The sequence below is a fragment of the Galeopterus variegatus genome, unplaced genomic scaffold, assembly GCF_000696425.1.
Source record: "Galeopterus variegatus unplaced genomic scaffold, G_variegatus-3.0.2 Scaffold119, whole genome shotgun sequence".
Lineage (NCBI taxonomy): Eukaryota > Metazoa > Chordata > Mammalia > Dermoptera > Cynocephalidae > Galeopterus > Galeopterus variegatus.
Window position 1 is genome coordinate 516,098 of NW_007726230.1, and position 22,497 is coordinate 538,594.

The window sequence follows — 22,497 nt, forward strand, 5'->3', positions numbered from 1 at the left end:
TGCTTTAATTATTATAACTGATTTATTTCAGGTTTATACATTCTCTTTCAATTGCCAAACATCTTCTGTTCTTAGGTTTCTAAAAAAATAATTACTTTTCAAAAGCAGAAAAGGAAAGATATATATTTAATATATAAAAGAAAATGCTAAATTTGACATAATTATATTCTTAAAAACATTCCATTTATTTACAGATGTATAAAAAGGCGAATTATTGGTCTACTGAGATCATGCTTCTTATAGTTAGGGTGAGAGCTCTCTCTTCCAGGTTTCTCAATTCCTCTCACTCAACTTCACCTTTCATAATCACACATGTAACTTTATCAGTTTCTCCTAGAGTAAGGTTAAAGGATAAAAGGTTTTGAGATTTTAGATTTCTGCCAAGACTGCAGGACTGTTCTGAAGACTGAGTCCCCCTCAAATTAGCCCTGACAACTCCTAGTTTTAAGAGGTCTTGAGAACACTGTGTCTTGGGGATTTGTGATGACATCTGCGGCCTTCCCTGAACACACCTGGAAATATCCTTAATTTCCATCTTTGTATATCTCTCATAAACAGTCAAATATCCTCCAATCTGGAATTACCACCTCTTTGCCTATTTTCTTTTTAAAAAGGGAAGTGTTCAGAAGCTAAAATGGTCATTCTTTTCCTGAGGATTGTTCACTCACTTGCCTGATCCTTGGTTGACCCTTAAACACCACAAGATAAGCCTTGGGAAGTTAGGAGGAAATGTGCGGAAGAGGCAAGCAAGGAAATAATGGGAAACCGCTATACTTGGGTAAAGTACTAGCATCTCCAAGGACAATTATTAGCAGGAAAAACAGGTGCTGGACTCATTGGCTAAGGCATTGAATGAAATCTGCTGGGTAGAGTGGAAGGGATAATGAGAAGCTGAGGAGCACTCTACCTACTTCAAGCTTCTTCAGTAACCTTTAGAGGAGGGAAGTGTTGAATAGGTCTAGAAAGGCAAACAGCACAAAACCAAAAAACAATTTGCTCCCACTGCAATTTGCAGAGGAAGTTTTTCCACCCTTTTCAATCTGTTGATTACCAGAGTTAACAGAAAGGGAACCAAACATGGAAGTAATAATTCACTGACTAGATCCATTCCAAAGTTGGTCTCACAACCTAGGTCTGAGGATATGCTGAGTGGGATTTTGAGATAAAGAAGGCAGGGGATATAGAGGAAATAGCCTCACCTAGGCACAGCCCAGGCACTGGAAGCTTTCGTGTTAGTGTTTTACAACACAAGCAAATCCTGTCAATGAAGACAGAACAGGGGTTACATTCCAAAATATAATTATTTAAGAAAGGCAAAATGCAGCAGCTAAATCTCAGTCTATACATTTTCAGAATAGTGATTCTTGCCCCCAGGAGTTTCCAAGAGACCCCTCAAGTGCACCATGATTATTTACAAACTAGATAGGAAACATCATTTCTATACTCAATACAAATCTCATCTTCTAGGTTGAAAACTTCAGCCTTTGAGAAATCTATGAAAACAACTATACAAAAATATAAATATCTTTATCTTTACAGGCTGTCAGTCCTTCATACCCTGACAGCTAATGAGTGAAAAAGCTCTACAGATCACTGAATCCATGGCAGCAGATAAAAAATATATCTTGTGATTCAAATACTGCCTTATTTCCCTGGTAAAGAGTGCCTACTGTGACTTTTCTTTACATCCTGTGCAGATAAGAGCCTTCAAGCACCAGGAGGCTGGTTTGATTTGAAAAGTATCCAGCCCCACAACTTTTTTATTTTGGCCGCCGTCTCTGGTCTGGGGATAGAATGCTTTTCATTTTAGCTGTCTCTTGAGTGATATGATTTCTGAAAGGGGGAGGGCTCTCTCTATGCCTACCTCCAAAATAAATATTGTGGTAGAAATCCCTGGCACTGTGAAATTATCTCTTCAACACCCACAAAGACAGGGGAGAACTACTAGTTTTTTTTTTTTAACATCTCAAAATAATTACCTTAATAATGAAAGTTAAAAGCATCCCTACTTTGCCAGAAGGCTTGAATTTGTAATTCTAATTGAAGAGGAGATGGAATGGAAGCTACTTTGGATATGAAAAAAGAGAAAATTTTGCTGAATGACATAAAGTCCTTCACTTTGGTATTCCATGGTACCCATCTTATCTTTCCCTATTCCTGAAACACCAACTAAAAACTATCTCTTCTGGATCCCTTTGCACAACTCCATCAGATTCCTTAGATTTAACCCAACAGCTATCAGCTACAGTTCAATCCATAGCAACTCCAAAGTCTCAAGAAGCTTCTTCTCTTGGGGGGAAGAACTAGGAACCACTATGGAGCCAGAGTCTTTTTATGAATTCCTTGGATATGAGGGGGGCACCTCGTGTTCAGTAATGGATCCCACCTTCTTAGAGAGGATGAGGGGACCCAGCACCACAAGTGAGGTAACACATTTTAACATGATCAGAATTTCATAGTATTTCTTATACCAGGGTCAGCACCCTACCCCCTTTCTCCATCATTATCCACTGCATCATCAAATTCAAGGATCAAAGTTCCATGACACAAATAAACAGATGCCTGCAGAGAAAGGAGGTGAGATTTGATTTCCCCTCACAGTCTGGCTTCTGCCTGAGGACAAACAAGTTCATTTCCCTGCAGAACTTGGTGAGGCCCCCGAGTTGCCCAATTTAGCCACAACAGGTGCCAATGTAGGCATCACTTTGCTCTCCCGGCCTTCCTGGTCATTCCCTGTTAAGTTAATTTTGTGTCCAACTGACGCAATTTTGGCAGCTATAGGTGCCAAACAAGGCATCACCTTGAGACTCTGACCATCTGCATCACTGGAAGGATTAGCTACTTTTAAACCTAGAGGTGCCAACTTGGGCATAGGCCTCCACAAAGTATCTGTGCTGCTGTTATCCAGACCAGTCTTCATGTGTAGGACGGGAGGTGAGGACACACTTTCAGACTCTGTAGGTAGGCAAGAAGTACTCGTCCCTCCATCACTAGCTTTTCTGTGGGAAAGGAGGGAATCCTTTACCTCAGAGTCAATAACAATCTTAAGGACATCTGGCTCAGAGGCTGGTTCTGCAAGTTGTTTTTCATTCTCAGAAAAGTCATCTTCCTCCAAGTGCAAGAGGAGGGGACTGATGGAATCACTCTCCCCTTGAACATCAGGCAACTCTTTCAAACCAGTTCCCAAGTGGCCAACCTGGAAAGTAGCTCTGTTCCCAGTAGGAAGCTTACTGATAAAAGCCCGCCGACCATCCCCTGGGAACTCTGCATCCACAGAGCTGGGAAGTTCAGCCAGGTTAACAGAGTCATCATTTAGCTGTTGATTGAGAAAGGCAATCTCATTGAGCAGTGAAGTGAGTGTCTCATCAGTATCATCCTCATCTTCCATGCCAGTTAGCAGTTCACTAGGATCGAGTGCTGCTTCCTCTATAGCTGATGCTACTTTTCTCAGTTCCATCTCTATGTTTGAGTCCTTGAGATCTTTCATCTTTAATTTATGAAATGGAGACTCCTTTGACTTCAGTCGAGATTCACTCTCTTTCCATTTATACTGAATCCCTCTCATATCACCAGAAATCTTTTTAGGTAAGAACTCCTCTGCTTCCTGTATACTAGAAACATCAACTATTTGTGGAAAATCAGAATCTTTATTTGCCAGAAAAACCTGTGTTGGACCCAATGCCATTCTGCCATCTCTATGGATTCCTCTGGAAGGGATTCTACCTGAATCCTCTAAGGAGTTATCTTCATTCTTTACGGTTTCTCTCAGGTGGTCAGGTGGCTTGCCATCGGGAACTTCATGAGGATATTTGCTGCCACCCATATCTACCAAATCTCCCTCTGTGGCCAATGATGTCACATTAACAATTCGTGGCATCATAAATAAGTCGTCATTTTCTGAAAAATAAAAATTAAAAAAGAAAAGAAAAATTCACTGAGATCTACAGTGATAAGCATCTCTCTCTCTCTCAATTATACCAAATGACCATCTTAGGCAGTTGTAGTCAGAATTCACCAGTCTACTTTTATCAAAAAGATGAAAGAACATTTCTTCAAATTATGGACCTAACCTAACAAGAAAATAGTCAAGTAAAATCTGACCAAAAGACTAATATTTCATCATTAACAAAAGTTCCATTTAATCATAATGCTCCCCAAGTTAATTCTTGTCCTGAGGCAGAAATGCATCTTGACTCTGTTCACCCAATTAACTACTACTTTTGAGAGTAAAATGTAGTCCTAGAGGCAAGATGTGAGAGAAAAGGATGAGCCCTCCAGAGTGGCAGCGGGTAGAGACAAGGAACTGTTGGCTAGCTATGGCAACAAAGTGTCTAGGATTTTAATATTGGTAAGGATACCCTTTTATTTTAACAGAAATTTAGGTGCCTAGAACCTATATCATCAAACTGAGACTTCCTTTTCAACTTTACCCTACCCCAAAAGGGAGTGGCACTCAAACTGAATCAGGCTGGTAATGCAGGAGTGCACCATCTCTAAATACAACACAAAATTGATAAACTATTATCAACACCAATAACTAAGACAATGAACCCTCAACATCTTCCTTTCACTTAGACATCTTTGCAATTCTTCTCCTACTTAGAAATAACTAGGGTTTACAAAATAGTTTCCAATCCCAGGTAAAGCATACCAATCAATATCACAGATGAAGCCAAACATGTTCTAAAACGAGAGTCATCTTTCACCAAGGCAAATGCCAACAGAATAGCTGTTTATCATTATAGAACACATTCAAAGGCTTCCTCTGTCATTGTGAGATACAAGGGATAACATTTTTACTACTCAGAGGACAACACTTACAACATACCTGATTGAGCCATAGCACTGCTGGCAACCTGAGGCTTCAGATCAGTTTCTAAGAGAGGAGAAACAGTGACCACTGGTCCTGAAAATAGGGGACCTTTTAAGGTGAGCAACTGTCCTTGTGGAGTCATCACGAGGTTGGCAGAGGTGTGTGGAGTGTTAGAGGGCGAAGTATTTTCTGTAAGAAAGATCAGAAATTAGTTATGGATAAAAGATCTTCAATTAATGCTAGTGTAGTCCAGGAATCTGGGAGATCCCTAAAACCATATTCTAACTTAGAAGGTAAAAAGTAAATTTCAAATTTAATTAAGGAAACTCAAGCTAGAATTAACTTTTTTGAACCACTTTACACTGAGTAAACCACTTTTCACTTTTCACCTGTCCACTAAGTTCTCCTAAGGTAGAGAATTTATTTGTTGAGGAACAAAGCTGTGGAACCACTTTTTCAATGGAATGCTTCTGATAGTCTTGATAGTCAGGATGAAGGCATACATTCTATCCCTAAGCTCTAACAAATTAAGTTTCTAGGCCTCAGTTTTCCCATTTGTTAAATGAGTGGACTGGACCAAAAGGTCATTAAATTCCTTTCTTAGAAGTAACATCATTTGATTCTGCAATGTTAAAACTAACTCATGTTTTAGTATCCATCACTACCTTCTTACTTAGATATAAAAACAGACTTTCTGGTTCATACACTGAGCAAAACAAAAAGTAAAGAGGGATACATCATTCTCTAAAGATATAAGTAGCATAAAATCAATATAGCTTCACTTCTAAAACCAAGATAGAAGAAAGAACTTAAAACCCATATACTTTGTTCCTTAAGCAACACATTAATAGGCAATCTGATTTTTTTTTAAAAGAGCTTGATTCAACAAAATTAAAACTTCTAAAAATTTCCGATTTATTTGTCTCAGCTAGACCCAAACTTCCTCAACCTGCCAGCAGAAATGTAGAGAAATCAAATGTTCATGTATAAAGTCTGTAAAGATGGCAGCTTGAAAAATTACTCACTAAAAATACATGACCGTAGACTGTTATCAGAAATAGGACTTGTTGCCATGACTGGTAACGTCCCAGGATTTGCTTGAGTGTATAAAGCCAGAAACTGATATCTAATGTAGTTAATACTCCTTTTTATACAATTCATCTGTAATTCATTTAACTAAAATTAAAACTAGGGCCAAGAGAAGATGTTCAGTCCACTAAACTAAACTGATATTCACCTACATTAAGGAAAGCAAAGAATGTTGCTCCTACCTGTGGTCTGGTCTCTTTTTCTGGAAAGAATCAAAGGTTTTCCCCTCCTGTTATTTATAAACATCTGTCCAAGATCTACAGATGATGTAGAAGATCCTTCCTGCTCTTTGCTAGTTCTGGGAGACACATCAAACTCATCTGATCCCATCTTCTTTTTTCTTTTTTGTGCCTCTAGTGCTTGTTGTTTTGCATAAATATACTCTAGCTTCTTCAGGACCACTTCTTCTGTCTTACCTACAAGTTGAAATGGAATACATTATCACACTCTGCACAACCCCATATAATAATGAGAAACAGTGTCAACTGAAATCCAGTTGACTTAACTATATTCCCCAAAACTATGGAAAGCAAGAGTGATTACAATTCAGAAGAAATGACCCACCCAGTCAAAATATAACTGCTATAAACTCTGGGAGCCAACGGTACTGACAACACCAAGGTCAAGGGTTCAAATTCCCATCCCGGCCAGCAACCCAAATAAATAAATAAAAACTCTGGGAGACAAGACTTAAACTAAGTAGTATTTGAAAGCTCTACTGAGGATTTCTCCTTGCTAAAGCTGGTATTATGCTCTTTACCAGAGATCATTTATATATCTTACCTGAAAGGGATGAAACTTTCCGTATCAGAATATTCCGTTTTCGAGTCAGGAGATTTTTCTGCCCTATCAATTTGTCTGCCTGATCTGTTAGTCCCTGAATTTCGCTGAATGCCTAGAATAGAAATAGCAATATTATGTTAACTGATCCACTGTATTCTAAAACCTGGCAAAGCCTACACACTTTAATGAAAAAAAATATTAATCTAGTATTCTAGAGAACTTTATAACGCCATTTAAAACAATTATTGATGTGTCAAACATTATTTTTTGTTAAATTGCAGGAGGTTTTCTGGCTTATACTTTTAGGAAACATAGATCATGATTATTTCCAAAGAGCATCACTGAGTAGTAACAGGTGTTCCATTTCTGCAAGGAAATACAAAATATTTGTGTTGTGCTTCGATTTTAGAAATCAACTTTAATATCATCTCCATGTCTAAGTAAAATCTGGTTAAAATAACTTTGCTCTACAGGGGTATGAACACTACCCAATACTCCTCCAACTTCTACTTAAAAGCAATTTAAATGAAATTACCTTAGATATTCTATGTGCAAAATTAAAATTTCTACTAGCTTCAATATTTCAGATTTTCTTTTTAAATGACTGTCAACTGTTAAGTATGTTAAAATATCACTTATGCTATGCTTTACACTGTGATAAACTGTTCTAAAGTGCTATGAAGACACCATTGTAAAAAGAATGTAGTTATAAGAGTTAACCAAAGTTTCTAACTTTATTTGAAGGAAGGATAGCTCTCCCAGATAAGAATCTGACTTCGAATGAAAAGCTCTGACTCAACATAATTTTTCCCCGAGGAATTTATTGGGTGTTTACCAGTTCACATTCAATTGTTAAACACAAGTAGTTCTATTTCAATCTCTCTCATAAGGTAAAAGATTTCCTTGCTCACAGTATCTCTAAGATTCTCTTAGTCAAGCTCTTATTTATCATTTATATAGAACACTTACCCGAGTAAGAATGAGACTTTTGGAAACTTTGGAAGAATGAAGTAATCCCAATGTGATCTTCAACTTCTCAAAGAGATCCCTCATTTCACCACGCCGCCGCCGCTCATTGGCAGTGTGTGTCCGGCGATAATAAGCAAAAGCTTCTGCTTCTTTCTGTAGTTTGTCACTCCAGTAATCAGACTTCAGTTTTAGAGAAACTGGTGGAACCTGTCCAAACAAGATTGCCTCTTAAACATCTTTCACATATATCTGCCCGCCTCCTCCATCCCAGTTGGCACTGATCTATTTCAGGCACGCATCATCTTCTGTATGGCATTTATAACAGCCCCTCAACTGGTACCTTACTAACAGTCTATCTTCCTCCAAATCTAACTTAATATCAATAGTGTAAATTTGAATTCATGCTACTGTGATATCACTTCCCAGCTCAAATTTCAGTGGTTCTCAAATGAGGAAGAATGGGGGGGGAGGGGGGGGCGTTCTACAAAAGCTTATTTATATAATTTATTATTAAAATTTGTTTTCATGGGGCCGGCCCGGTGGCGCACTGGATAGTGCGCCGCTTGGGAAGCGCGGCAGCGCTTCCCCGGTCCGGTACGGGGGCAACACTGAGGGTTGCGATCCGTTGCCGGACATGGAAAAAAGACAAAAAGACAAAAAAATAAAAAATAAAATTTGTTTTCATGACACAAATTACATGAGAAAAATCAACAAAATCTTCATTGGTGGAAAAGAGATTTAAAAAAATTTTTTTTAGGGCCGGCCCAGTGGCGCACTGTAGCAGTGCGCCGCTTGGGAGTGCGGTGGCGCTCCCGCTGAGGGTTCGGATCCCACATACAGACCGGCCACTCACTGACTGAGCGAGGAGCGGGAGCAACACCAAGGATTGCGATCCCGTTGCCGGTCCCGGTCTGGTACGGGCGCGACACTGAGGGTTGCGATCCGTTGCCGGTCATGAAAAAAGACAAAAAGGAAAAAAAAATTTTTTTAAAATACTATAATACCCTTCACAATTTGATAAAGTTATCAACTGCCACGCTTTTTTTTTTTTTTTTTTTTGTCCTTTTTGAGACCGGCCGCACCATGCTCAGCCAGTGAGTGAGTGCTGTGAGCGCACCGGTAATCCCTCTTTAGGATCCGAACCCGCGGTGGGAGCGCAGCAAAGCGCTGCACTCTCCCGAGTGCGCCACGGGCTCAGCCCAACTGCCACTCTTCTAAATCACCTTTCTCTCCAACCATTCCTAACTGCTAGAAATTTCCAAAACACACTATGCAATCCCACACCCCCCTGCCATTACACAGGCTTTTGCCTGCACCTGGATTACTCATCCCTCCTCCAACCCAATCCTCCTTAACATTTAATACCCAGCACTTAAAATTCAAACTTTGCACTTTTTCAGGAAAGTCTTTCTTCACCTACAGGATGCCTTAGGCCTCCTTTCTCTATCTTATTAATTCTATTTCAATTTTTAAAGTAATTTCTAATTAAGATTTTATAGATGCATACAGTGTTTAAAATATATGAAAACTTGATCATGAAAAGCAACTGTGCCCTGTACCTGGATACTCAGAAACCACTTTTTGATTCTTTTAGTGGCTTCCTCTGGTTCTTAAGTCTGTATCTTAGTCAAAAATAGCTTATTCTTTTCCATTTTCAATGCTATCTATTGACTTCTTGCTATGTAGAAAAGGATTCAGCTCACAGCACTCTTACATCTTGCCACTCTGTCTTCCTCACAGTTATCATCACTAGTTTTAGTTCTTCTACTGATCCCTTAGCACCCTGAATATAAGTTTTAATCTTAATTTATCATTCTGACAACAATAAACAGTATATCTTGCCTTTCTGCTTTGTAAAATGAGGTTATAACAGCACCTATATCCTTCCCTTTATTTCTTCTTCCATCTTTCATCTCCCAATTTGCCATCTGTATTTACACATTTTTCAAGACTGAAACAAAGTCTTCTATATTTTATTCATAGGTTATAAAAGTTTTTTAAAAAATCATTAACAGTGGCTACACTACTATGACATTGTAACTACCACTCATACAAGGTGAATAATTACATCTCCCATCTCCTGTCTTGTATAGTTTCCTGGCTTTGCTGTTTTTCCTGATGTTTACAATTGTGTTTGTTTCTTACACTGTTTGTCTTTATCATAATCCAAAACCTCTTATGTAAAGCCACTGTCTAAACATTAAACCCACTGTGCACTCATACAGTATGGGAGAATAAAAGATACAGTAAGATAGAGAGGAAATCAATATCAAGTTTAAATACAGCAAAACACTGCAAGTATTTGAATGTAATAATTGGAGTACAAAACAATGGATTATATATAAATAAGCTATTATGAAAACTTATTATATTTGAAAAATGTTTTAGAATAAATTTTAAAAATTAAAATACAGTGATAAATGCAAAATGATTACAACCATGCAAATATGTACAATATGATCCCCCAAATCAGAGCAAAACCAAATAATCATGTGGTTTTTTGTTTTGGCAGCTGTCCAGTATCCGGTACAGGGATCAAATCCTGGACCTTGCTGTTAATCAGCACCACACTCTAATCAACTGAACCAACCAGCCAGACCATGATGTAGTTTTTGAAAAGGACCCAAATGCCACTCTCAACTTCAACCCAACTCCCATCATTATCTTTATCTCTTAAATTAAGAAGACAGAATAACAAGTGGAAGGGTAGTTTAAATAACCAAACTTTTTTCCATTCGTATTGTTTGGATAAAGAGAAAACCTTCTTTAATTATGCTACCATGATTATCACATACCCAATACATTAAGAAAATTAAAGGTTTGTAATTTCATGGCTCCTTGAACTGCTAGCCATCGTTACAGAGAGTAATTTTTTGATTACTGAAAATTAATGAGCCTAGGTGAGGAAGAATGTCAGCTTGTTTTACATCAAATCATTACATTACAGGATTAGTTTTGAAATAAGTACATCAATTTTCATAAACTCCATATTAATTTTAACTCCTCAAAATTATTGCATCCTCTGGGGGAAGTAGGAGAATTAAGAAGAAAAAAAATGCATATTAATAGTATAATTTCATTAAGGGAAAAAAGCTGATTAACTCACTGGTAAAAATAACCCTGAAAAAAAAAATCATAGCTCATATAGCTAATGTTTCAACCCTAAGAAAAGTGTTATTAGGACGCTTCCAGTCAAGATGGCAGAATAGACAGTCCCCCGCGTCACTCTCTCCCACAAACCAACCAATTTATGACTATAAAAAAGCAACAACAGCCAAGCTGGGGCTGCCAGAGCTCAGGGGAAGTGGAAGATAGACCTATGGAGTGCATGAAGGCAGGAGAAGCCACGATGAGAGAAAGAAAAAGCCACTCCAACCATTTCATGCTGGAGCTGCTGAGCACATGGAGCAGGAGCCAGCAAAAGCCGCAGCTGTGTCTTTTGGATGAAGTTGCTTGGAGGCAGCAGAGGAGAAGACAGCCTCGGTGGCCCCCAGGCCAGCAAGACCACTAATAGGGTTGTGAACCCACATAGTACAGAGGAGCCACAACAATTGAAAAAAAGGACCCACTCAGAGGCCAGTGAGTCATCGCAAGGGACAGGCACATGGTGCATCCCATGGGAACTGTTTGCAGCACGGGTGGTAGAGGAGATGGGCCCACCAGGGGAACATTAAGGCACAGCAAGGACAGCTGACCAGCACCCCAACCAGGGAAGGACCACTCAGAGGAGACTGGTAATACAGAATTGCATGGCGTACAGTTTGATGAAAAGTCTCAGGCCCAGATCAGAGTTTCTACACGACCCAGGTGCACCAGGTCTCTGGAGAGCCAGAAGTACCTATAAAGTCAACCATTAAATCCTGAGCTGCACAAAAAGCCTTCCCTAGTCAATCAGCAGCAAAGCAGCAATTTAGCTAAACCACACAGCTCAAGTACTGGTTCCCACTGGAAGTTCCCCTATTTTAGAAGTAAGCAAAGGCCAAAAAATTAGTTCTGGCCCAGGCATACCACCAGTGCCTCGGGGCCTGCCCAGGGTCCTGAGGCATGGAGTGGGGACCAGACCCCCCACACACACACACACAACCAGGTACACCCCTAGTGTCAAGGATCATGCCAAAAACATCACCTCCACATAGGTGGCCCACCACAGCTACCACAATAACCACAGCTGCCACAAAAGCAGTTGGATGCCACAACCACCACGCAGATGGTTCACCAGCCTCTGGAGTGCATTGACACAAGGAGAGTCACCAGCAGAGACCAAAGAAAGGAGGAGGATGTCTCTTTCCACAGAGCCCATTCCAGAGTGACAGAAGCATCTGCTCTATGGTAATATTGGGGGACCTAAACACACTACTCAGCATTGGACAGATCATCTAGGCAACAAATCAGAAGTAACCATTACTCTTTCAGAAGGAGAGAAGAAATCTAGGGTTATCAGAGGTGGGAGGGAGGATAGGGAGAGATTGGACAAGGGGCATAAAGAATAAGTATGATTTCTAACAATATATACACAGGTAATATTGATGTGATCACCATATGTCAATACTGAACTCCAAAAATATGAAATATGTATAATCAATTATAATTCAATAAATTTTTTTAAGTGTTATCAATTTTATTAAATGAATAATTATCATTAAATATATTCTAAATACCTTTCGACTCCTTTCAGCAGCTTTTTCATCTGCAGAGATATGGGTACGGCACCTAGATAAAGACAGTGTTTTTCAATGTCTTACTGAAATTCAATAATCTAACACCAGCTCACAGCTATATTAAACCAAACCATCCCAAACTGTCTAAATTGTAACCAGCTTCTTTTCCCCAAGGTGTGATATATGGCCACATTATTCAACAGTTTACTTTTTTTTTTTTTTTTTTTTTTTTTTGTCTTTTGTCTTTTGTCTTTTTCCGTGTCTGGCAACGGATCGCAACCCTCAGTGTTGCCCCCGTACCGGACCGGGGACCGGCAACGGTATTGCAACCCTCGGTGTTGCTCCCGCGCCTCGCTCAGCCAGTGAGCGGGAACCGGTCCGTATGTGGGATCCGAACCCTCGGGCGGGAGCGCCGCCACGCTTCCCAAGCGGCGCACTATCCAGTGCGCCACCGGGCCGGCCCAACAGTTTTTTTCTCTAAGAAAAGTGTCCAAATAGTTGCTAAAATGGCATGTTACTTTTTTCAGTCATCAAGTATTTCAAACAGACAAAATTGTATAAACAAATATATAATGAACACCCAAGTATGTATCCAATTTGAGAAATAATACATCTCAAAAGTAAAGGAGACCTAGGTACAGTCTACTCAATCACATTCCCTTCCTTCCTTCTCCAGAACTGAGTTTGCCATACATGTCTTTACAGTTTACTAAGAATGCATGATTATCTCTAAATAAGAAAATTATGTACCATTTTAAATATTATACTGTATCTTTCTGCAACTGATTTCACCCAATATTACACCTGAAATACGTTGATACATAGTTCTAGTTCAATCATTTTCACTATTATATAATATTCCACAGTGTAAATTTTCTATAATTCCTTTTTCAGAACGTTAGTAGTTATTTAGATTGTTCCCAAATCTTCACAATGGCAAACAATGCTGTAATTGGTAGCTCTAGACATGTCTCCTTATACATATATGTGAGCTTTTCTAGGGTATTAGGGTATTTACATTTACATATGAGTGGAATTGCTGGGTATAAGAAAGGATGCACATCTTCAACTTTAGTAAATGCCACACTGTACTCCAAAGTGGTAATAACAATTTACATTCCCACCTGTAGTATGTGAGTTCCCAAAAATCTCCGTTTTTGCCAATAGTTCAGGTATGAATAGGTGAAGTCACTGTTTTAATTTGCATTTCCCTAATTACTTATGAAGCTGAATAAATTTGCATGTGTTTACTGGCCTTTCAGTTTTCCTCTTCTGTAAACTGCCTGTGGATAATCCATTACTTTTTTACTGGATTACTTTTTTTTTTTTTTTTACTGACTTGTAAGAATTTTCTTACGTTCTTGATACTAATCCTTTGTCAGTTTATGTATAGCAAATACTTTCCTTACAGTCTGAGTTTGTCTTTTCACTGTTTTCACGGTGTTCTGATAGAATTAAAAAATTTTTTTCACCTTTATTTTCCATTAAATGTAAAATTTGAATTAAAATTAATTTAGATAAATTTGGGCTGGTGCTTAGCTCAGTTGGGTAGAGCACAGTGTTGTAACATCAAGGTCAAGGGTTCAGATCCCCGTACCGGCCAGTGGCCATAAAAAAAATTTAATTTTAAAAATTAAATTCAGGGCCTAGCCCGTGGCGCACTCTGGAGAGTGCGGCGCTGGGAGCACAGCAGCGCTCCCGCCACGGGTTCAGATCCTATATAGGGATGACCGGTGCGTTCACAGCACTCACTGGCTGAGCGCGGTGCGGCGGGTCTCACAAAAAAAAAAAAAAAAAAAAAAAAGGGGAAGAGCGAGCAACTCCTCCAGCATGGCAGAGGCATACAGAGCGTGAAGGAAGAGTAAAGGAGAATTATGCTCACAAAACATGGGGCCAGATGAAAAGCACGGAATTTGACCTCATTCTATGAGTCATGAGCCTACAAACTTTTCTGACCAAATAAAAAATTTTAGAAATTAAATTTAATTTTAAAAATTAAATAAATTTAATTAAATTTGTAATCTTCAATTTTGGGTAGGGGAGGGGCCTGGCTGGTAAGGGGATCTGAACCCTTGACCTTGGTGTTACAACACTGCACTCTAACCAACTGAGCTAACCGGCCAGCCTAATCTTCAATTTTAATCTGTTCCTTTACAGTTTGTGGTCTTTGTGTGTTGGTTATTCTTGGCCTTTTATTATTCCAATCCATTAATATGGTATCTCCTATTTACTGAATTGTTCTTCAATGTCTTTCAAATACAATTTTATGTCTTGCAGAGCCTTAAATATATTCCCAGACAGCTTCTTTTCCTGTTACTATTGTAAATGGTTACTTTTTCTGCTTGTTGTTATTGTTTAGGAACTCGATTTTAGTATATAGAACCTATCCAGCAATACTACTGAACTTATTAAGTCTAATTACGTTTTTAAGGGATTTAAAATTCTTTCAAGCTTAACTAGTAGGTAACTGAAGTAGTCCACAAATAGTTCTGGAGTGAAGAAAACTACTACTCCTACTTTCTACTCCTTAGACTTTCTCAGCATTAGTAGGGATGAAGAATTACTCTTTCAACTCACTGCTACTTTATATGGTAGTTAAGAAGATAACAGGAAAAGTACAATGTCTGGCACAAAATAACAACTCATATATCCGCCTTCCCTTGTCTCTCTCTCACACCCCAATCCCTAATCAACAAAAGGCTTACTAAAACAGAAAATGAAATAAATTTTCCTGAGTTAAGTCCTCATGCCTTCCATATCTTCATCTCACTGGTGGAACAGGTAGGAAAATCTTCCCACCCGTAGCTTATCTGTTCAACTAGTAAAGTACATTAATTTAGAATTTAATGCCTTATTCTTTACAGACAAGGGACTAACCACTGTTGAGTAGTCCATTTGTGTCAATTATGCTGTTGCATTTATTATCTCATATTAATACTTCAAATGCGGGCATTTTCCTCATTTCATAGGTAAGGAATCTGAGGTTCGGAGACCAAGGTTAAATACCTACAAACTAGCAAAACGATTATTTTAACACCAGTGTATGGGGCTCCATATCACGTTATTCATGTTTACACACAGCTTCTTAGCAACAAACAACCAAGGCAAGTTAATTACCTCCAAATTCTAGCTCCTCTCCTCATCTACAATAATCAGAAAAAAGCTAGAGGAATGAAGTAGCCAGGTCAGTTACCCAGAGCTCCTAAACAGAACATTTAGTTTTATTTCTGGTTACAAAAAAACAAAAACAAAAAACAACAACCCAAAGAGAAATAAGACTTACAGCTGTTTGAATGACTGTGTGTGGGCAGCTGTGGTTTTTATGTGGGCAACATTAATTTCCTCTGAGGGCTCTTCTACAGTCTCAATGTCCACCTGCTCCTCATCATCCTCAATGTATTCTACACAGTTACTCTGAAATACATTATTACAACAGTAAATAATGTATTAGGAAGCAAGCACACAAACTTTTCAACTGCATGCTCCCCTTATAAAACCAACAAGTGCCAAACATTGATTTCATACCAGGAGTACTGATAATTCCTTAATAACAAGTTTAAGATTAAGTCAGAAAAGACAGACAATATATGATTAGTTTTAACAACCAAGAACTACACTGTAAGTCATAGACATATATTTATCATTAGACTAAAGGGTCCCCAAAGGGCTACACTGGTGCTTCAGTGTTATTTCTAAGGACAAAATTCAGGTATGGATGTATTAAGGCATCATAAATCTTAAGATCAAATAACACTAAAATAAAATTTAGCAAGGGGGAAGGTGGAAAGCAGAAACGTTCAGGTTCTATTTTAAGGAGGCTTCATGACTAACACCATATCAGACATCCACAAATCAACACACATTAACATATATAAGGCAGATATGGAAACAGAATACAGCCCAGACAGTCTTCTCAAGTCTTTCAACCCCACAGAATGAGAGCTTTTTAGGAATTTCAGGTTTCAAAAGCCCAGGGTTACTGTACTACTTCCTTATTATCCCAAAAAAGGAGTCAATCAAGTAAGCATTTATTGAGCGCCTACCACGTAAATTCTCTGAATATTTTAAATAACACTAGAATTATATGGATAAATGGGATAGGCAGATATTTTTAAGTCCACCTTTAAAAGTAGTGTTTACTATGCCAGAAACTAAACATGGAATATGCTTTCTGTTATCCATAATGTTACTGTACCAGAAAGGCACAACTCAAAAGGAAGTATTCCAATCACCTTATTAATTCTGTTTAAACTTGTTGGAAAAATTACTTACCCCCAAATTATAGGCTCCATAAGACTGACAGACACTAAATGCAAGCCATCATTTATGTTCCTCACCCCAATTTAAGCACAATTTAAACAATATTAAATTTAAACAGTGTAAACAATATATATTAAAATTAACTCTAGAAAGCAAAATCAACACAAAGTCCCAACAGAATGTAAAGAGTAATGTAAGTAGATGCTTTACAATATTTAAACTGAAAAATGTCTGCCTACTGCATGGTTTTAACTGTAGGCTGTTAAATAATGTCCAATAACCTTCACAATGGAAGATTTAAATTAAAGCAGCTACTCACAACTTTCCTCACACTATTCCAATATAATGCTAGTCACAAGTATAAAAATAACATAGGCATGGGAGAGGTACATAAATACATTGTATGTTAAATTTAGATTTTAGAGATCACTCAATATAATGCCCTTACTTTCAAAAAAGTCAGTGTGACTTGTCAGATTCCCTATAAGTACATTCAAGCAATGCCTCCTTGTATGATTAAGACTCTATAGGTTCTATTAAGTCAGTTCCACTGATAGCAATAGCTTTCACTGGTTTTAAAGTTGGACTGTTTTTTGGTCTGATGTTTACCCGGGCTGACTTACAATGAAGACTCTGCACAAAGCACAGTAAGATCTGTAACATGACTCCTAAATTCAATGAATTCAGATTCTTTAGCTACCTACAGATAACTGTCCTTGAAAAGGATTAGGCTATAGAGAGATCATAAGAATCATCCAACAGCTTATAGAATCACCCAATTTTAGAGCTAGTTCCTCATTTATAAATGAGGCAACTGAAGTATAGAAACAACCATTACAGGAAACATTAAAATATTTAAACATTTTGGAGTTTTAAAATACTAATGTTTTTTGCTATATTTTATCTGCATAAAGCCGTTACATATTAAAGGACCAGATAACACATAGGCTGAATGAATTTCAATGAAGTGAGATTCTAAAACTAGCTGAACTAGTGTAAAGGGCTATGCCATCTGCTCCTGAAGAAAGGGACACAATTTAGATGTCAGGGCACCCCACAGGCAGCCGGGTATGGTGTCCTTATGTTTTATATGTAAGACCCTATGTCAGGAGTCAGCAAACCACAGCCCCTCACCTGTTTTTGTAAATAAAGTTCTACTGGAACACAGCCACACTCATTCACTTATGTATTGTTTATGGCTGCTTTCATTCTTCAAAAGGTGAGTAGTTGCAACAGAGAGCCATCTAGCCTGCAATGTCTAAAACATTTACTATCTGGCCCTTTACAGAAAAAGTTTGTCCAACCCCTGCCCTATATCATGCCTGACTCTCAGTTACCTAGCTTTAGTAAACACAATCCTACATAGGAAGCCTATAAAAAATGCTTCAGGAAAATTTTTTTTAAAACTACAAAGGTCATATTACAAAGGATAATGACCAAAGTCTAGAATATAAGTTCTAGAGACATATTTAATTTTAGGAGATAATTAAAAAACAACTTAAGGCAAGATTATATTAAAACATTAGATGGTATTTTCCAGTTTTTCCTCCAAAAAGAAAAACATTTTTTAAATGCAAATAGATAAGTTCTCCTCCAGTTCTAAGGTCACCCACTCCATTTCTTATTAAGCTACATTCACCTCACATGGACAATGTCACAGAAACTAAGATCAAATGGGAAGAGTGGTTTCACGATTTCTTTTTTTTTTTAAACCCAACTTGATAGGGACTCTCAAGCACCTATCTCCCAGAGATTTAAGCCAGCCTTCTCATAACAACAGGCAAGTCTCAAAGGATAATATAAGCTCAATAAATGTTGCCTGACTGACACAGCCTAAAAACTACAAAGTCAATCATCATCTAAACCTAGGCATCCAATTTAATGTTCTAGGTCTTAGTGATCTTGTGGAAAAAGCTACCGTCTCTAATAAATCATTTAATTCCTTCAGGTTTCAGTCACAACAAAAATGGGCTCACCACCTTTTCTACATCATCAACCTCCTCACTCTGGTAGTCAGAAACAACATCCACAATTTCATCAATAGAATCATCGGTTTTCTCATTCTCATCTTCCTCATCCTCCTCTTCCAAATCCAAAACAGTGAAGTCAGCACTGCTTCTCCCACCCTTCTTCTCTTGCTTTGGTTTTATCTGTTGTCCTGGTAGCAGTAAGTGACCCTGAAAATGTCCATTCCCTTTGCTGCCTTTTGTCGATCTCTGAGAAACAATGGAAAAGGCTGAAGGACTAGAAATCTTACTCCAAGAGTCACATTCAGTTTTTAAAACTCTGACATTCTCAGTAGTTCCAATTTTTCCAAGTAAGTCAGAGATGCCTTGTTCTTGTTGAAACACATCTGAATTTTCTTGACATGTCTTTGTTTCTTTAATTAACTGATCATCTGCCTCTTTCTTACATTCTTGTGAAGTTCCAACACATTTCCGGGTCAAGGGGCCCTTCAGTTGTTTTCTCCATCTCTCCCTAATACCGTCCTTCTCCAGAGAGTCTCCACATCCCTTTTCCTTAGCCTCTGGCTGTGGATTAGATTGCTGCTCCACAACTTTGCTCCCTGATAATTCAAGTTTACTTTCCTCCTTAGAGATGACTGAAAATTCATTTGATTTTTCTTCTGGACTGTCTAATCCTTTCACATTTCCAAGTTTTTGAAGCTGTACTTTATTTATATTTTGGATTGTCATATTACTGGCTTTTTCAGAAATGGTCCTAATTTCCAGAACAGTCTGTTTTTCTTTAGAACTGTTATGATTAATAGACCCACACTCTTCATTAACATCTTTATAGTCTGCACCTGTGGGTAACCCAGTGTTATAAGATTGCTCAGGTTTGACAGTTGCGGGATCTTCTTCTGTAAGGGATTCTTCACACAAATGATCACCCCCATCTTCCAAGGAATCATTCAGGGTTTCTTCTGAGGCAGTAGCTCCTGAGTTTTGCTTTATTATATTAGCTTCAGGATCTATAGCTTCTCCTTCTGACTGTGGAGCCTTCTTAGTTTCCTGCTCTCTTTTTATAGAGTTTGTTTCATCTTTCTGGTCTGCATTCTGGGATTCTCTCTTCATCTGAAGGGAAGCAACATGTTGAAGAATAGAGCTAGGAATAGGCTTTTGTCCTGGGAGCTGCAACAAAGCAAAACTACCAGACTGGAGAGGAATTAGACTGGCTGTACCAACAGGCTGCCCTCCTGAGCTATAGGTTATTTTCGTTTCAGAGCCTGTTTTACTTGCAAAGCTTTGTGGTTCGGGAGGAGAAATCCTCAGGGTCAATGTGCCAGCCTGAGACACAAAACTAGGTCCAGAGGAAAGCATTGATGGTGCCTGAGTGATAACATTCACTGCTGGAGAAGACCCAACAGACTGAATTACAGGATTCATGACAGAGAAAGCAGAGGACGAAGCAGAAGATGATGGAGCCTCTGAAGGTTTGGAAGGAGCAGGTAACCGGATTCCCATTACAGACCCTGGTAAGAAAAAGAAAACTTTAAATCACCACTGCTCATATATTAAGACTTGTAAGGTATTCTTTTCTTCTTGGACAAGTGAGTCTAAAAGGCTAAGAAGAACAATCTTGGTGTATGAAGAACAATAACATACCATATGGCCAAATGATTCAACAAAAGAAACTCATTAGACAGATCTCCAACTTTATACCTGGGTTCCGAAACATGACAGGCTGTAAGTTAGGCTGGGTATTAGAGCCTCGAAGCTGATGCAAAGGTAGGAGCTGAACAATCTGCCCATTAGGGTGCCTGAATAGGTTCATTCCACTTGGACTCCTAATAGGTTGCAAGACCATCCGATGTCCCTGAAGTTGTGTGTTTGGGATAGGTCTAACAGTAGGAGAACCCTGCTGCACTGGAATCAACAATAGTCGAGGTCCAGTACGTTTCACTGTGTTAGGAGCGACCTGTGGAGTAGCCACTGGAATCTGAGGGGCATTTTCTGAAAAACAGGAAATGGAAACATAGTATCAGAATTCCCCTTTAACGCATGTAGGAAGAAAACTATTATGACATAGGATCTGACCATGCTGCAAATAACTTCAAATAACTTCTAATTTGAATTATAAAATTGGTGAAATCCTATACCTCTAAAACTATTTATGGCTGAGAATAATTTATGTTAAACCCAAGTAATTAGCCAGACATCGTGGAGTTTTACATTTAAAATGGTAAAAAAGAAAGCATCTATTGTCAAGAGGTCCATTTAAAGAGATAATGCTTTTGCCTAGTGAATAACATGGGCAGGTCTCTAAATCTGGATTCTCATTAGAGTTAAAAGAGATTATTTATGATAAAATTCTCTTCAAATTTAAAATTAAGGCTGATAACACTACACCTGTGACTTAGTGTCACTGCTTATACTCAAGTAAGATAAAGTCAAGGACTAAAAATCATGAGGTATAAAAGGCTTCTCAGCTTCTAAAATTCACTAACAAGTAAGCAATCCTTAAACATTTGTGGAAATTATTTTTCAAAAAGAAAAAAACACACACTCCTCCAAAAATGGAATGAAATTAAGAGACATCAAAAGAAGCAAGGAAATAAAGCCTCGTTAGGAAAAGGCAAAAGATATTTTTTAAACAAACATAGGAAAAGCAGAAATTTAATGCAAAAGATGTGAATTAGAAGAGATTTCAAACCATTAATAGTACCTAACAATGCACTTCAGTGTTTGGAAGAGATATTTAGAAATACTAATGACATGGGAAAAAATAATATGAGTAATCTACAGGTACATTTTTTGGAGGTCACAGGGATAAAGAGGTAGGAATAATGATAATAGTAAGCATAAATGAAACTGGTCTAACATTACCATTCAAACTGGTGAACTTGTTTAACACTGTTAATAAAAAAAACTTTTCAATAATTTCCCACTAAATAGAAAAAAAAATGACAAACCAAACAGAACAAAGATTTTAGCTTAACGTGATTTTCTATCAGACAAGCACACAAAACATACCAAATGTGTAAAAGAAAGTCATGCTCATAACATTTAGATAACAAATTATATATAGAAAATCCAGGACTACCCTTAAAAATGAAAAAAAATGAAAAAAAAAAAAAAAAAAAAAAAAACCCACAAAGACCAAACTGTTCATGAAAATAATAGTGTGCAATTTAAATAAAAAACATTCACCTATCTTATGTGAATTAAGAAACATGTTAACACATTCTTAATATCTTGAACTTTTCTCTTCAAATTATGTTTTACAGAGTGTAATTCCAAACGTAAATTACTCCAGAGAACGAAAGCTATTCTTTAATACACACACTAAACATATGATTGCTTATTTAAATTAGGTGAAGGGAAGAAGAGAAAACAGAAAAAGAAATTAAGTCAAATGAAAAAGCCACAGATATCCTAAGTGCCCAAGCTGGGATCTTCTATAGGAATTGAGAACAAAATTACACACACTTCCTTAGAAGTAGCAGTTAGCTGAGTCAGTCTATAAAAGAGAGATAAGAAGGTCTGTTAACATTAGTATTTCTTCAAGTGGTATTATATAAGATACTTTTAGGTGGCAGATGGCTACAGAGTAACATATCACATTGTCAGAATAGTAATTACCTTTTCAATTTTAATCCTTTGATTATATAAGAAGAAAGTACCAGTCTTTGATACCCTTTGCCTTTAATATTACTCCAGCATTTTCTAGCTTTCTTCATTAACAGAAAGAGAGCAAGCCACAGGCTCAAAACATATAGTAGCTAAATGAAATGTAATAACATTTTTCTTATTGTTTCCAGTGTATTTACTTATGGGGCTAAGCTCTATTTTGGCAAGTAATGCTGCCTTCCAATTAATGTTTCTTTTTAATATACACAAGTAAAAAAGTAGTTGATTTAGGGCCGGCCCGGTGGCGCACTGGATAGTGCGCCGCTTGGGAAGCGCGGCGGCGCGCGCCGCC

At 38.0% G+C, this 22,497-nt stretch overlaps 1 protein-coding gene across 1 annotated transcript in view; it reads right to left on the reverse strand.

The window, feature by feature from the left end:
- Nucleotides 1-22,497, reverse strand: part of MGA (MGA, MAX dimerization protein) — an 87,724-nt gene continuing 65,227 nt past the window's right edge. The window contains exons 16-24 of the mRNA XM_008587529.1: nucleotides 20,238-20,528; nucleotides 18,552-20,047; nucleotides 15,596-15,726; nucleotides 12,313-12,364; nucleotides 7,655-7,861; nucleotides 6,686-6,797; nucleotides 6,085-6,318; nucleotides 4,829-5,002; nucleotides 1-3,897 (exon numbers count right to left, since the gene is read on the reverse strand). Coding sequence (XP_008585751.1) covers nucleotides 2,630-3,897; nucleotides 4,829-5,002; nucleotides 6,085-6,318; nucleotides 6,686-6,797; nucleotides 7,655-7,861; nucleotides 12,313-12,364; nucleotides 15,596-15,726; nucleotides 18,552-20,047; nucleotides 20,238-20,528 — 3,965 coding nt within the window. The 3' untranslated portion in view covers nucleotides 1-2,629. The remainder of the gene's footprint in view (nucleotides 3,898-4,828; nucleotides 5,003-6,084; nucleotides 6,319-6,685; nucleotides 6,798-7,654; nucleotides 7,862-12,312; nucleotides 12,365-15,595; nucleotides 15,727-18,551; nucleotides 20,048-20,237; nucleotides 20,529-22,497) is intronic.